This window comes from Balaenoptera physalus (assembly GCF_965194825.1).
Source record: "Balaenoptera physalus genome assembly, chromosome: X".
Lineage (NCBI taxonomy): Eukaryota > Metazoa > Chordata > Mammalia > Artiodactyla > Balaenopteridae > Balaenoptera > Balaenoptera physalus.
The window spans coordinates 103,698,376-103,715,341 of record NC_138903.1 but is presented as its reverse complement, the minus strand read 5'-3'; the positions used below and the strand labels follow the sequence as shown (position 1 = coordinate 103,715,341).

The 16,966-nt window shown below is 38.2% G+C and overlaps 1 protein-coding gene across 20 annotated transcripts in view; it reads left to right on the top strand.

The window, feature by feature from the left end:
* The window catches only part of KLHL13 (kelch like family member 13), a 384,258-nt gene extending 371,713 nt beyond the window's left edge, over window positions 1–12,545 (top strand). For all 20 annotated transcript variants that reach the window (XM_082445533.1, XM_082445530.1, XM_082445527.1 and 17 more), the window contains 2 exons: window positions 8,686–8,799; window positions 10,935–12,545. In XM_082445533.1, coding sequence (XP_082301659.1) covers window positions 8,686–8,799; window positions 10,935–11,422 — 602 coding nt within the window. In that variant the 3' untranslated portion in view covers window positions 11,423–12,545. The remainder of the gene's footprint in view (window positions 1–8,685; window positions 8,800–10,934) is intronic.
* Window positions 12,546–16,966: the final 4,421 nt, after the last annotated feature.

Genomic DNA, 16,966 nt, shown 5'->3' with positions numbered 1-16,966 from the left:
CAATATGTTGCAGAATGTTTTACTTGTGCAATATCTATGGTTTTCATCTTGAAGGTTCAACTAAAAAGTATGTTCTGCTAATTTAAATTCTAATAGTATCTTGGACAGAAGTTTGGCATGTTCCCTCATTTTCCATTTTAAAAGCCCACATAATATTTTACTGAACAGGTTAAAATTCTTCCTTACAGAGCACGAACTTTTATAGTTGCTTCTTTTACGTAATCTGTTACCTACCACAGGCCACAGAGTAAGATGATTTTCTTATCTACTAAGTGTTCAGAGTTCAATATTATCCAGAGTTTATTTACTGTGAGTATTATGATAGGTAACTATTAGTCTCAAAAATCATTCTCTCTTGGTGAAATATGAAACAGTTTTCTTCACTGTAAACTGATCTGGTAAGCTTTATTATTTGATGGTCCCTTCTTGGTCTTCCTAATCTAAGATCAGCGACAAGTACAGTTAACATAGACCAATACTTTGGCTACATAAATTAACACTAATTTTGTTATTTTAGATAAAATTGGAACAAGGTGGCTGTCCAAGAAGTCAGAAAGACCACATTTTATGTCATGTCTTACATATCTGTCATTACCATCATTGTTTGGTAACAATGGGTAACACCCATCTTCCTTTATTCTCTGTTAGAAATAGAGTCCCTGTAGTTGAACGGTATTCCAGGTTCCATAATGCTGGGGAAGTTTAAAATATTGGCAATGACTCTGGATAAATTCAGAGTAATTATCAGAATCTTTTTCTTCAGTATTCTAAAAAATAAAAGGTAGTCTAATGGATTTGAGAATAAGCAGTTTATTGGAGACAAAAAGAGCTGCTCTCAGCTCTTAAACTTTTCAGCTTATCAAGCTCTTTCTTGTTCGTGACATGGTCTTTTTTTTTATATATATCTTTATTGGAGTAAAATTGCTTTACGTTGTTGTGTTAGTTTCTGCTGTACAACAAAGTGTATCAGCTATACGTATACATATATCCCCATATCCCCTCCCTCTTGAGCCTCCCTCCCACCCTCCCTATCCTACACCTCTAGGTGGTCACAAAGCACTGAGCTGATCTCCCTGTGCTATGCAGCTGCTTCCCACTAGCTATCTACTTTACATTTGGTAGTGTATATATGTCCATGCTACTCTCTCACTTTGTCCCAGCTTACCCTTCCCCACCTGTGTCCTCAAGTCCATTATCTACATCTGCATCTTTATTCCTGCCCTGCCATTAGGTTCATCAGTACCATTTTTTTTAGATTCCATATATGTGCGTTAGCATACGGTATTTGTTTTTCTTTTTCTGACTTACTTCACTCTATATGACATACTCTAACTCCATCCACCTCATTACAAATAACTCAATTTCATTCCTTTTTATGGCTGAGTAATATTCCATTGCATATATGTGCCACATCTTCTTTATCCATTCATCTGTCGGTGGACAGCTAGGTTGCTTCTGTGTCCTGGCTATTGTAAATAGTGCTGCAATGAACATTGTGGTACATGTATCTTTTTAAATTATGGTTTTCTCAGGGTATAGGCCCAGTAGTGGGATTGCTAGGTCGTATGGTAGTTCTATTTTTAGTTTTTTAAGGAACCTCCATACTGTTCTCCATAGTGGCTGTATCAATTTACATTCCCACCAACAGTGCAAGAGTGTTCCCTTTTCTCCACACCCTCTCCAGCATTTATTGTTTCTAGATTTTTTGTTGATGACCATTCTGCCCAGTGTGAGGTGATACCTCATTGTGGTTTTGACTTGCATTTCTCTAATGATTAGTGATATTGAGCATCTTTTCATGTGTTTGTTGGCAATCTGTATGAGTGACATGGTCTTAATGTTACTGGTGTTTCCTACCCATTTTTTTTTTTTTCCCTTTGTTGTCACAGTGAAATTTTTTCTAAGGCCAGACTTTCCAGATTGTTGGACTAGCTGTCAGGATCATGAACCACACAAGTTTCCCAATATATTTTAATAATCAGACTTTTAAAAGCACTTGACACATTAATACCCTTAGTGTAGAATTGTCATTTCCTCAGTCAACCCACACACATTATTTTCATGTTATTATACTATTTTAAATTTATGGTGTCTGGAAATAACCAGAAGATGCAAGTAGTGACTTGACACTTTCTTAGAAAAACCACTTATATAAGTTCATCTTTACAGGTTTACAAATTATAGGTCATCAGCCCTGGCAGTCAGGGGTCATTTTGAAACTTCTTTTCTCTAAGGAAATAGCTCCATTTTTCAGTCACTGCTTGCTTGGTAATGTTATCACCTCTGTTAATATGCAGCTATTAAGTTTTTATTGTTCCTAATATTTATATTCTGAGAATTTATCATCTTCAGGCCAAGGAGAGTTGTTATATAAGACTGAAGTGCTAGAGGCTTCCTTCTTCTGACTTAATCCTTACCCTATTTGAGTTCTTCCCATGTTATACTCAATTGGGAACAAGAAGTAGACTACCCCGTTGGGCAAGCGGCTGGCTTCCTTGCTCATGACCTTCAGAAATCACCCCTTTAATCTCTTATTAAAAACAGTCTTCTGTGTTTCAGTTTGAAAGTGACAGGATACAAGAGAATCATGCTTTTCATGAGCTATTCCTAAATTTGTAATAACTGTTTGATTATATTTAGACTTTAAAAACACAATCGCCCAGAGCTTAAACCTAAGGATAATGATTTAAATATTCTAAAAAAATACTCCCCGTCTAGATGGTAAACAGAGGTCCATTTTTATCTTAATTCATAAACTGTGTTTTCACAAATAAATGGATGATTATAATATAGACACAAACCCTCAATACCAAAGGACAACTATAATTCCATTTAGAGGGCAACTATTTGATATTTCTTTCCCTTTGAAATTTTCTCCTAGAATCTGTAAGCAACTAAGCTTTTGTAGAAGATGATTGCTTCCCTTAAAATCAGCATACCCAGCAAATCCATTCTGTGCTACATATTTGAAGTTAAAATATATTGGAAGTTTTTTTTAAAAAATCATGTGATTGGGCTTCCCTGGTGGCGCAGTGGTTGAGAGTCTGCCTGCCAATGCAGGGGATGCAGGTTCGAGCCCTGGTCTGGGAAGATCCCACATGCCGCAGAGCGGCTGGGCCCGTGAGCCACAATTGCTGAGCCTGCGCGTCTGGAGCCTGTGCTCCGCAACAAGAGAGGCCGCGACAGTGAGAGGCCCGCGCACCGCGATGAGGAGTGGACCCCGCTTGCCACAGCTAGAGAAAGCCCTCGCACAGAAATGAAGACCCAACACAGCCATAAATAAATAAATAAATAAATAAAAATTAAAAAAAAAAAAAAATCATGTGATTGACTTATTAAGTACACTCAAATATAGAGTCTTGATTCCAGGAGAACCTTCAGGCCCAAAAGAGTCATTATATAAAACCAAGTAGCAAGCAGCTTCGCTTTGTTCTGTTTTTTTTTTTCCTCCTGACCCACCCCACCCCTTTGAGTTCCTCCTATTTTACACCCATGTGGGGATATGAAGTAGGCGGGCCCGTCTCGTCACATTCTGTATCGTTGAGGTAACCAAACGTGATGTAACCACCCTGATTACCTCCCAAAAGAACATCAATGTGTTCTTCTGAATTCCGTTTATAATGTTTCTCCTTGTATAAATAAGAAGAGGATATGTGTCAGTTGCCCTTTGTAATTTTCTTAGACCCATTATTTTTACAGAATAGTAGATTTTGGTTCTAAAGAAATGCTTGCTTATATTTCTGAATGTTCCAGCGAGGCGGGGTTTTTAACATTTCTCATGTTCCATAAGCGTTTTTTAATGACACCCCCTCCCTCCGCCCCACACTAACATCTGTTGTAATAACATTCCATCTTAACTGATTATGTTGACATAGTCATATTTCTATGTAAATAGAGAAGGGGAGTAGGAATGGGTGTCAGGAAAACGGGATTGATGGGAAAATCATTTCACAGTTTAACAGGTTCATTAGTACCAGTACATTATTTATTCTTCATACACACAATAACCATTGCCTGCATATAATGATGAAAAGAAAACGGTGGCAGCGTTTGCAAGACATTTTAGATCATTTTAATGCATTTAGCCTTTTAAAATCTTGCCATGGAGTGTATGGACCCAAGCCCATAGTACATAAAAACGACACTGTTAGTGTGTGTGTGAGCCTGGCTTACTGCTGAAATATAATTCCTTAGAAATGCTACTTTCCTTTGACACTGGGTACAGTGGGAAACTGGGGAAAGCTTAGAGTAGCTGTCACTTAAGTGAAAAAGGAGTCAGTTATTTCTGGTACCTTTCAAAATTGTCATATAAGAAATTGATCTTCCATTGAGGTTTTCTGTATTGAGGAGAAATATGACAGCTCAGGTATCTTTCACTTCAGTTAAATAAGTCAGGGTTTCAAATAATGAAATAACTTACAGAAAACGTGTTAGATTTTTCCAAATAAATGTACAATAAAATTACTGACATTTATCAAATGGATCCATATCCCTTAATGGATTTGCAGTTTCTTTATTAAGCGACATATTACCAACCGGCACTCTAGGATTCTAGAGACCATCCCCTCTTTGTGGGAGCCGTTATTGTCCAAATGGTTTTCTTCAGGACTAATCTCTTTCCTAACCTCAAAGAACGAGTAAATTCCCCGTCATCCCTTGTGCGCGATTCTGAACTCCAGTGGAATCACCTGAGAAAATAAGAGTCCCTGATGAGTTATGTGAAATAACCAACCGAAGTGTAATTCTTAAATTAGGGAGGGTCTCTAATTTAAATACTAGGCCACCAGACTACTGAAGGTGGTTCTCTAGAATAGGGATCAGAAAACTGATCCCTATTGCCAGAAGGGAAATCTTTTTGGCGTTGCAGACTGTAAGATCTCTGTCACAACTAATCAGCTCTGCTATTGTATTATGACAGCAACTATAGACAATTTGTTTATAAACAAATGAGTGAAGTTTTGTTCCAATAAAGCTTTATATATGAACACTGAAATTCGAATTCCATATAATTTTCATATTTCACAAACTATTCTTCTTTTGATTTGTGTTTCCAACTCTTTAAAAATGTAAAAGCCGGGCTTCCCTGGTGGCGCAGTGGTTAAGAATCTGCCTGCCAATGCAGGGGACACGGGTTCGAGCCCTGGTCTGGGAAGATCTCACATGCCGTGGAGCAACTAGGCCCGTGAGCCACAACTACTGAGCCTGCGCGACTGGAGCCTGTGCTCCGCAACAAGAGAGGCCGCGACAGTGAGAGGCCCGCGCACCGCGATGAAGAGTGGCCCCCACTTGCCGCAACTAGAGAAAGCCCTCGCACAGAAACGAAGACCCAACACAGCCATAAATAAATTAATAAATAAAATTTTTTTAAAAAATGTAAAAGCCATTCATATTTTTATCCTGTGGGCCATACAAAAGCAGACGACGTACTGGATTTGGCTTACAGGCTGTAGTTTGCCTGACCTCCCCTGTTCTGGATTTTCCCAGTTACCTCATTACCATCCCCACCTGTCATAGACTGTGATGGACTCACTTCTTTGTGGCTCCAACTCCTTGCTTGCTCATCCCGTGTCCCCTCCCCCTATCGAGGTGGTTGGCACTAACATCTCATTGCCTTGTAAATATGGAAAATAGAACTAAGGGCTGGTATCAATATATAGACTTGTTAATTAGATATATTCTATTTTAAAACTAAATATATTGATTTTACTAATAACAATAACAATCCTGCACAGAGAAAGCCAAAGGTTTGACAGTAAAGATTAAATGATGGGAAAAGCTAAAGGAGATGGGTTATCTAGCTGGAAGAAGACAAGTTTAGGGATGATGAACTATTATATACTTGTTGTGTTATTGGTGATTAATAGCCATCTTACACTTCAGGGACCCCTGTATGAGAAAGTATAGATGGATTCTTATAACCCCCATTACCAAAAAAATGCAATTAACTCAGTGATAGAAGAACAGCATTATCTTTCTACATAGGAAAATTTTAATAATCGTAAAGAGTGAATAGCTATTCAGATTCTAGCTCCCTATAAAAAGAATAAGAGGAAACTAATGCAGACTGCATCAGAACAGATTGAATTAGAGGAAAGAGTGTAACAGTCTAGAAATTTCAAAGTTCAAGGCAGAATTCTTCATTAAGAAAAGTATAGAACTGGAGTAAAAGCTACCTTTGACATCAAATAGATGGAAAGAAGTCTTTAAAACCCTTCTGATAGGATGTGTGATTAGACTACATTCTTTTATCAGATAAAACCCTACCATTAATTACTTTGCTGATGCCAGTCAATATAGTAGATCCTCTGTAAGTGTAGAGAGGGAGATAATGATATACATTCAGGAGGATTTTGCTTGTCAATTAGGCAAAAGTCATGCTGAAGGCAAATGGAACTGAACATTCAAGAAGACATCCAGGACTTCCCTGGTGGCGCAGTGGTTAAGAATCCTCCTGCCAATGCAGGGGACATGGGTTTGAGCCCTGGTCCGGGAAGATCTCACATGCTGCAGAGCAACTAAGCCTGTGTGCCACAACTACTGAAGCCCGCACACCTAGAGCCCGTGCTCCGCAACAAGAGAAGCCACAGCAATGAGAAGCCCACGCACCACAATGAAGAGTAGCCCCCGCTCACCGCAACTAGAGAAAGCTTGCGTGCAGCAACGAGGACCCACCACAGCCATAAATAAATAAATAAATAAATAAATAAATAAATGAATGAATGAATGACATCCAGTGGCTGAAAATAGTCACAAACAGTATTGGAGCAAACAGTTTTAGTTTGCCATTAATTGTGGAAATAGCCCTATTTGGGGGCAAGATTTTGCAGGATCTTGCTACCTGATGGGAAGGTTTAGAAGAAATAGAGTTGGTAAGGGTCCAAGCCTGAAGCAATGAACAAAACTAACAAGAGATTAAAAAAAAGAGAACAGTTAAAAGCCTTTGAAATAAGACTGAAAATTCAAAACTAAAGTAGAAAAGGAAATCAGTAAAGGGATATGAGAAGTGGTATAATACAGGTGTTGTTAGAGGAGAAATAAGTAGTTCATGTAGTGAATTTGATGAAATGAAGTTATTGAAGAGAGTAGAAAATTAATCTCTCTCTCTCTCTAGTTTTGCCTGTTCTCACATTACTGTTGTTTTCTTTTTTTTTTAACAGTTTTGCTAAGTATCTTTCCATCACTTTAATATATATACTTTTTTAATTAATTAATTAATTTATTTATTTTTGGCTGTGTTGGGTCTTCGTTTCTGTGCGAGGGGTTTCTCTAGTTGTGGCAAGCGGGGGCCACTCTTCATCACGGTGCGCGGGCCTCTCACTGTCGCGGCCTCTCTTGTTGTGGAGCACAGGCTCCAGACGCGCAGGCTCAGTAGGTGTGGCTCACGGGCCCAGTTGCTCCGCGGCATGTGGGATCTTCCCAGACTAGGGCTCGAACCTGTGTCCCCTGCATTGGCAGGCAGATTCTCAACCACTGCGCCACCAGGGAAGCCCTGTTGTTTTCTTAAATAGGAAAACTTGTTCAAAGGATGATTCATCAATTAGGATTGCATTTGGCTGCAAGTAGCCAAATTTTATTCTGGTGGCTTGATCAAATAGCCCCACTCAGTATCCTCCTGTTTCCATTCCATTGCCTACAACTGTATCATATCATCAATTCCAGCTTCAAGGGAACCTGCTAATTTGAATTTTATTTTGAGTTGGGCACAGTGCTTTCCTGAGCAGTGTTGTGGTTCTGTTAGTAAGAAAAAAGCAGGGTTAGTGGAGATAAGCATTTGGGTTAGCAAGTGGCAGCATCTGCAATAAATAGTATAAACTTTTCAAGTCAATCTAGATGTTGTACTTTTGACCAGAGTCCTCCTAACATCCCTATTGTTTTTCTGCCTTTTAAAAAAGATCACATTTTCTGTCATTGTTCTAGTCTTGAGGTTATAACAGATTGATATTTAAGTAAGATGAGGCCCCTTCTCAAATACTTTGTGTTAAAGATGATAAATTTGTTACTGAGAGGAAGTACCCCTAATAAAAATCTTAACTTCATATTATGCTGCTAATCATCTTCAAGTTAAGAGCAGTACTGGCTACAACGGTATTGGGTGGTTATATACAAGCTATTGGCTTTAATGTGTAAATACTGAAAAATTATTGTCAGTGTCCATTTTGTAGTCTGGATATAAAATAACGCAATAGGCATCAAAACATACACCAGGCAGTGTGCATACCTTCATTTTCAACTTAAATTTTTGCTTCGTATTTGTTAACCTTTGTTTCCTATATGGTGTGTCATATAGAATCGAAGTGTTTTTCTTCCTTGTGATTGTTTTCATCTTTTCTTCCCACATATTTAGAGCAAAGAAATGGGAGAAATGTCAGATTACAAAGATGTAACAAGATCCTAGAAGAAAAGAAATCCTAGTGATTTCTGCAGCGACAGAAATGTTACCTTATTACATTACGTAGCTCGTCTGATGTAACATGTATCAATGTATTAATGGTTCATATTTTTAACATAACGTCAATAATTAATATAAGTGACCCCCAAAGAATATCTCATAGCTATAATAGAAATATTTCAGTTATTTGGATATTATTATTGTTCCACCTAAAAGGAAAAATAATTAATTGCTAAATTTGAAATTATAAATCATTTTTTTAAATTCATTAATTCTTTTTATTTTTTAAACAACAGCTACAGTAGAATGTTACAATCCAAGAACAAATGAATGGACCTACGTTGCCAAAATGAGTGAGCCCCACTATGGCCATGCTGGAACTGTGTATGGAGGCGTAATGTATATTTCAGGTAAATAATTGCAAATGCAATTAATATAATACATAGACTTTTAGCTATGTTGCCATCTTTCCATCTGGTGTTAATAATAATCCCAGAAATGGATAACCAAAATATAATTTGTATTGATTTTAGAATATATTTTGTGTGTACATTTGCATATGAATCCTTTGGCATTTTATAAGTTTATAAGACTAGCAGCAAACCAATCCTACTGTAAATACCTTACTTAGAAGAAATTGGAAAGCTTTCAGCTTCTCCAGCTTGCCTTTCAGTCCCCATACTCTGTACTCCAATAACTCGGTGCTCTAATAACCACCATTCATATTCTCTATAACAACGTTTAATTCATTTTTATTCAGAATTTAGCTAAACTCTATGAGGAAATATATCATTATGTAACATATAAGCTCTACTGTGCATAAAACTTGCTACCAATATACATATAATGCATAATAATGTTCATTCTCTCATTTAGTGCAACCCATAATACATGTTTCTCTTGTCCTTAGCATTATAATGGGTTCTACTATGGTGTCATTGCATAAATAATTCTGTGCCGATTACCTGTATTTTGGCCACATGCACATATATTTTTCTAATAAAAAATTCTGAAACGGCTGCAGTTGGCTCAGTGTCCCAGTAACAACTTTCATTCTCAAACTGTTGGCGTTCAAATCATCCTTCCGTAGAATTTAGGAAGGAGTCTTATTTTAATGTAACGTTCACTTCAGGTATTGAAATTTTATTCCGTTAGTCAGCTTCTTACCATTTGGCCCTGACACAGTCTACCTCTGACAATTTTCCCCCTTTTGAAGACCTGCCAGTGCCAGGCCAGCAGTTACGCTATTAGAGAACAAAGGCGATAAGGTGATGTTTGTGGTCTGAGTCTCTGGACGCTGCCTTATGAAATCTGTAATGAAGAAGGATCAGGGAAAGGCCTGTAGTGTATGATTGATTGGCAGGTTTCTGGTGTTAAATATATGAGCAACTATGGGACGTCTTATATTGAAAGAGCCATCCAGGAAATCATATGCTCCACTAATCAATGATTTACACCATCCACCTATTTTACGCGTGTAGCTGCTATGCCATTATAAGGAGAGCTCCAAGTCCTCTGGGGGGAAGAAAATGACATTCGAATTGTTCTAGTGGTGCTTTGGCATAACTAGGATACATTGCACAAATGAACTTCCCAGTCAAGAGTAGGCTAGGAACCACAGCTGAGTTTCAAACCAAAGAGCACTGTTTTGCTTGCTGGCAATTCAGTGAAGTACAGAAAAAATATCTAAAAGCAGAAAAAAAATTGATTGTCATCTGGCCACCAGACAATAGAGCTTTGAATGATATGGCTAAAGATTAGTTTAGTTTTCTCCCTAATCTGCAGAATATATAGTCTGATACTTTCATTGTACAGACTGATTTAGATGTGCTCTAAGAATATACTTTGTAGATGATATAGACTCAATAGAGCAACAACGAATTGCTGTACATACAAAATTCCATATATATTCAGCATTCTAATTCTTTAGCTTTTTAAGAGAGGACATTACCCACCCTCACCCTACCCACCCAAAACTCTACAAAAATAATCAGTTCCGAATATTCGTATAAGCTTGTACATTTGTACAATACTTTCGACTTTTCCAAAGCATTGTGATTTATTTCAATTCATAGTCACAATCCTAATGAGAGAACTAGAGTGGACATTCTTATTTGACAAATGAGGAAACGGGCACCTAGGATTTAAAGTGCCCTAGCCCTGTGCTCAGCACCCAGAGGTGCAGCAGGAGTGAATGATGCTTTGTAGTTGGGATTTCCTGTAAACCCAACTCTAAGAGTGGCCAAAATATATTTTCATTCTATAAAGCCTCTTAAATCCCATGGATCTCTGTTTGAGAAAGCCATTACAATAATATAAGCTGCATTTTTGTTCTTTGAGGAGATGAAAATGTTATTTTCTTTATTTTTAATCCAGAGAAAGTATAGCAGGGAGACATTTATAAGAACAAGGTTGATAAGCTCTAAAATGTCATAATACCTGGATAGAAGTTAATTATCTGTGACCTGTGACAGAGAGCCTCCTATTTGCTTTTGCATTTTTATAATAATCTGTTTACCTCATGCCTATAATTTTCATCCTTTAGGAGGAATTACTCATGACACTTTCCAAAAGGAGCTCATGTGCTTTGACCCTGATACTGACAAATGGATCCAGAAGGCGCCAATGACCACTGTCAGAGGTCTGCATTGCATGTGTACAGTGGGAGAAAGGCTGTATGTCATTGGTGGCAATCATTTCAGAGGAACAAGCGATTATGATGATGTCCTAAGCTGTGAATACTACTCACCGATCCTTGACCAGTGGACCCCAATTGCTGCCATGTTAAGAGGGCAGAGTGATGTTGGGGTCGCTGTCTTTGAAAATAAAATCTACGTGGTTGGTGGGTATTCGTGGAATAATCGTTGTATGGTAGAGATAGTACAGAAATATGATCCAGATAAAGATGAATGGCATAAGGTTTTTGATCTCCCGGAGTCCCTGGGTGGCATCCGAGCTTGCACACTCACAGTTTTTCCACCTGAAGAAACCACACCATCACCTTCTAGAGAGTCCCCTCTTTCTGCACCTTAAGATCGTCCCTACAACTAAGATGCTGTAGTCCTATCTTTGCAACGTGTCATGAATTCTCTTCTTTCGCCCTCCCCCTTAAGTAGTGTATGTTAGGATTAGCCTCCAGTAATTGATACAAATATTGGAAAAAAGACGACATTGATGTTCTTTGTGCTGTTTGTTTGGCTTTGAGTGTTTATAAAGTGGTAACAAAACCATTCTGGAAATGTATCCCATAGAAGCTGATGTTTAACATACGAGGAGAAAAAAAAAAAAAAAAAAAGCAAGGCAAGGTATTGTCTATAAGATGTTTCTGCAGTACTTTTTTGATGCTGTGTACTGGGTGTAAGGTATTTGTCATCTTACATTAGAAAGCCCAAGAAACCAAGTTGAAGGTGGATTATAGTAAATGTACAACTGTGCTAACTAGGCTTCCAAGTAAAAAGTTTTCCTTTCACCTTTGATCGTGAGATGTGAAAGGGAGGTAGCCCGCTCCAACAGGAAACAATAGACAAAAGGTTGCCAACTGGCATGAGCCACCTCCCTCTTTTCATAAAGTATTTTTGACACATCTGTCAGCCCACCTGTCTGTGGGCTACATTGAGAACACATCAAGTTTCTTAGACACACAGGAGAAAGAATAATTGCAATTCACGAATATTAATTTAAAAAAACAGCATGACCCCTCAACTTGTAAGCAAGGCTTTGGGGTTTTTTAAGTGTGTATAAATATATACACACACATATATCAAATAGAAGAATTTTAAAAACTGAGTAGCACGTCAAACAAATGCAAAAAAGAAAACTTTGAAATTTCTTCCAAAAAGCAGCTTCCATTAAAATGGGAATTCAGTATGCACGTACTGAATGCACGTATGTAGATTCATACTGAATTTAGGTGAATAAGGGCTAGAAATTTTGAGCAACTAAATTTGTCATTTGGCCAAATTTTTCCTTCCAAAACTGTAATCTACACCTTCTCCTTTGCTGTTGAGGTAACTTACATATTATATGTATTCTGTATACTCAGTTCATAAGATTATTTAGCACAAAGTATAGCAGCTCCACCTGGTGAGTTGCTTTTGCTCAGTGAATTCCACTTCCATGTTTTATTTTTTTTGTTCAATAAAAAACATTTAATGTCGCTTTGGTGTGAGGTATCCTATTCTTGTCTGAGTTGGCTTCCTTTGGCTTCCTTTGATTAAATACCTTTCTTTTTTTTTTTTAGTATGCCAAGATCCAAATGATCAGAACTTAAGAGTACTGAACAGCTTGGATTAATGAATACTAATGACTTTCATTCAAGGAAGAAAAGAATTTGACCAGGTCAAACTTCATTGGTGAAAACACATTGTTGGTTGTCTTTGAGGAGTTAGTTTGTAGAAGACGCTAACTGACCCCTCTCCATCCCCACAGGGTAATAATATGTCTAAAAACCACAAGAGCAGTGAAATTTCTGAGGTCAGTTTCCCTGATCTTCCAGATAATCCATCTTGCCTAATGAGAAGGGATTGTGTAAAATGACTTAAGAGATTTGTTCTTGACCGAAAAAATGTTTTTGTAAGAGATTGATAATTATGTTAGGGCCATATGTATGATCGTTCCTACTTTATCTGCAAATGACCAGATTAAATCTGAACCAAAAATTTCGAGCTATTCCAAACCAACTAGAGTGTCGCCAAAGATCTTATCTAGTGGAGAATTGGCAGTGCCCATGTCACTGCCTCTGTCTTGAGTTAATCATAATGAAGAAAACAATTTTCCCATCAGTGGTACTTTTGAATGTTAGGAGAAGCCTGGTTTGAATTTGAAAGACCCTCTTTGGCAAGATTGTTCTTAAGTCAGAGAAACTGGCCGCGTGGTTTCAGTTGTCTGCTTATAGGCAGATCAGATTCAGCCATTTGCAGGGAGTTAACACCCTCGTGAACATGGGAACATGTACAGGACAGACTAACGGTCCCACCGCAGTCCAGTGTGGGCGTTCCTGGTCAGGCGGAATCCTCTCCATTCAGTCAGCAGAAGAAAAATGGAACATTGCAGGTATGAGGGCTGTCGGGCTTGAAAGAGGCATGCATCACTTCTACCCACGTTCTGCTGGCCGGAAGTCAGTCCTGTGTCCACACAGAAGCCCAAAGGGGACTGGAAAATAGCAGATAGCCGCGTGCCCAGAAAGAAGAGGAAACAGGGTTGGTGATCCGGTCGCAGTTTGCCGCAGGGAATAACAAAGCGCAAGGTTCTGTTTGACAGCTTACCTTTTCCGCATCCAGGCCATATGTTATTTAGAATAACAATTCATGTCATGCAAGTGCTGTTATTAAACAATTCCAACAGCTGGTAAATTATTACACATTTTCCTTCACAGCGAATTAACAATTTTTCTTTATAAAAAATATCAGCCAGTCATCGGTTGGCTTTCCAAGCATTTCTCACATTTGCCTTTCTTGATCTACTTGAAAAAGGAGTTATTGAATACATTAACTCTCAAAAGGTTCATCATTTCCCTTCCTGGTCAAGGTTGGTAGAGTGGGAAAGATGAAAGAAAACAGCTACTTTGCCTGTTTCTAGAATTTTAAAAAAATTCATCTCATAATCAGGTTTTGCCCTGAAATGTAAAATGATGACCTGAACCTGTTTCCTCTCTAATATTACTTTAGAGACTTAACAATATATAAGTATGTATTGTTTCCTTGGAAGTTGCTAAAATAATTCCCTCCCATTATACCCGGAGAGAATGCCCCCATAGGGCAAGTAAGTGGTGTTGTATTTAATTAGTTCAACTGTGACCTTTTTTTTTTTCCATTTCAAGGGCCTTTGTGTATTCCCCACCCCTCCAAGAATGGTAAGTAGACTTCCTCGTGTGGAAAGTTGGCCCTGCCTCTAATTTTATTCTTGGCTCTTGTGTCTTCTTTTCAAGGCACTAGACCTCAGGTTTAGTCCTTTCCACATCAGAGATCTCTTGGAGTATGCGGGCAGGAAAGTAAATGTGAAACAAGTTCACAGGGATTAAAGGAATTTTATTTTGAATTGGTCAAATCATGTAGTATTTTACAACTCTTGGTAATTATAAAAAGGCAAAATAGAGAAAAATTGGTAAATACAAGAAAGAAGAAAAGTCATTCATCTCCCCCCATATCAGTAACAATTGCTAAATGTGAGTATATTGTTTTTACACAATTATCATTTAAAATCAGTATAAATAATTTTGTATATACCTTATAAAGTATTTTTTGATATATCAATACATCATTTCCTGATACAAAATACATTCTAGTACATCCATGCATTAATTACTGATACAAAATACGTCAATGCAATATTTAGAATAAGACTTCTAACCCTTGTATTAAGTGAGGTTTAACTACTCGGCAACATATTGGGCTTTTGTCAGTTTAAAAATATTAAAATTTAATGTGGTCAAATCAGATGTCCTCAGAATTAAGTAACAGTGATACTAGATATTTAAAATATTTATTTCGTCAGTGAATCTAAGTAATTTGTATAATTCAAATCTGAGTGGATATTTCATTCTCTATTTAAATTTAGTGTTCCTTCCTTTCTCCACTAATCAGGTATTACCAAATAATTGTCAAATGCTTCTTCACCTTGCATGTTATTTGGCAACGTGACTAAGATAAATGAAGATTGAACTTAAAAAATGAGACTAAAGGCCACACCTCTGTCAAAAACAAACAAACCAGGAAACATTACAACGTTACAGGTTGGCAAACGTTTTCTGTAAAAATCAGTAAATATTTTAATCTCTGTGGGCCGTTGGTCTCTGTGGCAACTACTCATCTCTGATGTTGTAGTGCAAAAATGTCGATAATATGTAAATGAATGAGTGAAGATGTGTTCTAATAAAAGTTTAGGACACTGAAATTTGAATATCATGTAATTCTCACATAGTATAAAATATGACTCCTCTTTTGAGTTTTCAGCCATTTAAAAATTTTTAGCTCCTGGGCCATAGAAAAGCAGACCACGGACCAGACTTGGTCCATGGTCTGTAGTTTGCTGACTCCTGCATTACAAGAGTGTGTTTCATTATCATTCATTTATTCTTTTATTTTTTAAATTAATCAATTAATTAATTTATTTTTGGCTGCGTTGGGTCTTCGTTGCTGCGCACGGGCTTTCTCTAGTTGCGGAGAGCGGGGGCTGCTCTTCGTTGCGGTGCGCGGGCTTCTCATTGCGGTGGCTTCTCTTGTTGTGGAGCACGGGCTCTAGGCACGCAGGCTTCAGTAGTTGTGGCACGGGGGCTCAGAAGTTGTGGCTCACAGGCTCTAGAGTGCAGGCTCAGCAGTTGTGGTGCACGGGCTTAGTTGCTCCGTGGCGTGTGGGATCTTCTGGGACAAGGGCTCAAACCCGTGTCCCCTGCATTGGCAGGCGGATTCTTAACCTCTGCGCTATGAGGTAAGCCCCCCATTTATTCTTTCAAGAAACATTTACTGTGAACGTATTTTGTATCGGTCAATGAAGAGTCCTAGGGTCTACAAAGATGAATAAAACTGAATCCCTGCCCTCAAGGAGCTCAGTCTAATTGGGTAGATAGATGCTTACAATGTAGTGTGCTGGAGGCTAGGATGGGTGTCTAAAGAAGCCACATCTGAGCAAGTCACAAAAACAGATGTTTATAAAATGAATGCCTGGGACTCGAGTGCCTGCATTAATAAAATACAACTTTTCTTGCCACAAAGCTATAAATAAAAGAATACGAAAAAAAAAAAAAAAAAAGAATACGCATAAGGAAGGGGCAACCAGTCCTTGAAACCCTAGCTCCTGCCCCCTGATCAACTTGATCTAATTACCTCAACTCCCAACTTGCTGGTTCTCTGCTAGGTAGGATCACACACAATGTGTCCTTTAAAATACTCTGTAACCAGCAGAGTACAGGATGGGATATTTAACAAGACTTCCCTAAAATCTCAGTGTGTCAATATGTTTTTTTACTGCAAGTAACAGAAATCCCCAACTCTAACAATAAGGAAATGTGTTTTCTCACAGAGCTGCAAAGCCCACTGGAGATAAAGGAGGCCCCAGGCAAGATGTAATTAGCTCAGTGTCATCAAACTCCCAGGTTGGTTTTTTTTTTTTTCCTCATATCCCCACTCTGTTTGCAACAGCATTTGTAAACACTGTGTTTTGCCAGTAGTATCCCTTGTTCACATCCACAGAGAGAGCAAACCTCTCCCTCAATCATGGAATTTAAATTCTCTTTAGTCTGATGGAGGCAACCCAGGGCATATGATGCTCGTGGCCCTGTTGCCAGGGGAATGCGGTGCACGGATTGGCTTAGATTAACTATCTTACATGAAATCGTTGTTGGGGAATTAACCATAATACCCTCCTCTCTCAGGAAGAACAAGAGGGAAACATGGAGAAGGAAATTTAGCTAATTGGATTTACTGGTTCACTTTGTCCAAAATCAGTCTAGGCTTTTTCTAGGTTCATGTTTTTCAAAGTCTGGGTCACAACCTATTAGTACAGAAATTCCCAAAGTGTGGTCCAGGCGACCCGGTGTCTCTGAGACTCTTTCAGGGAATTCATGAGGTCAAAACTATTCTC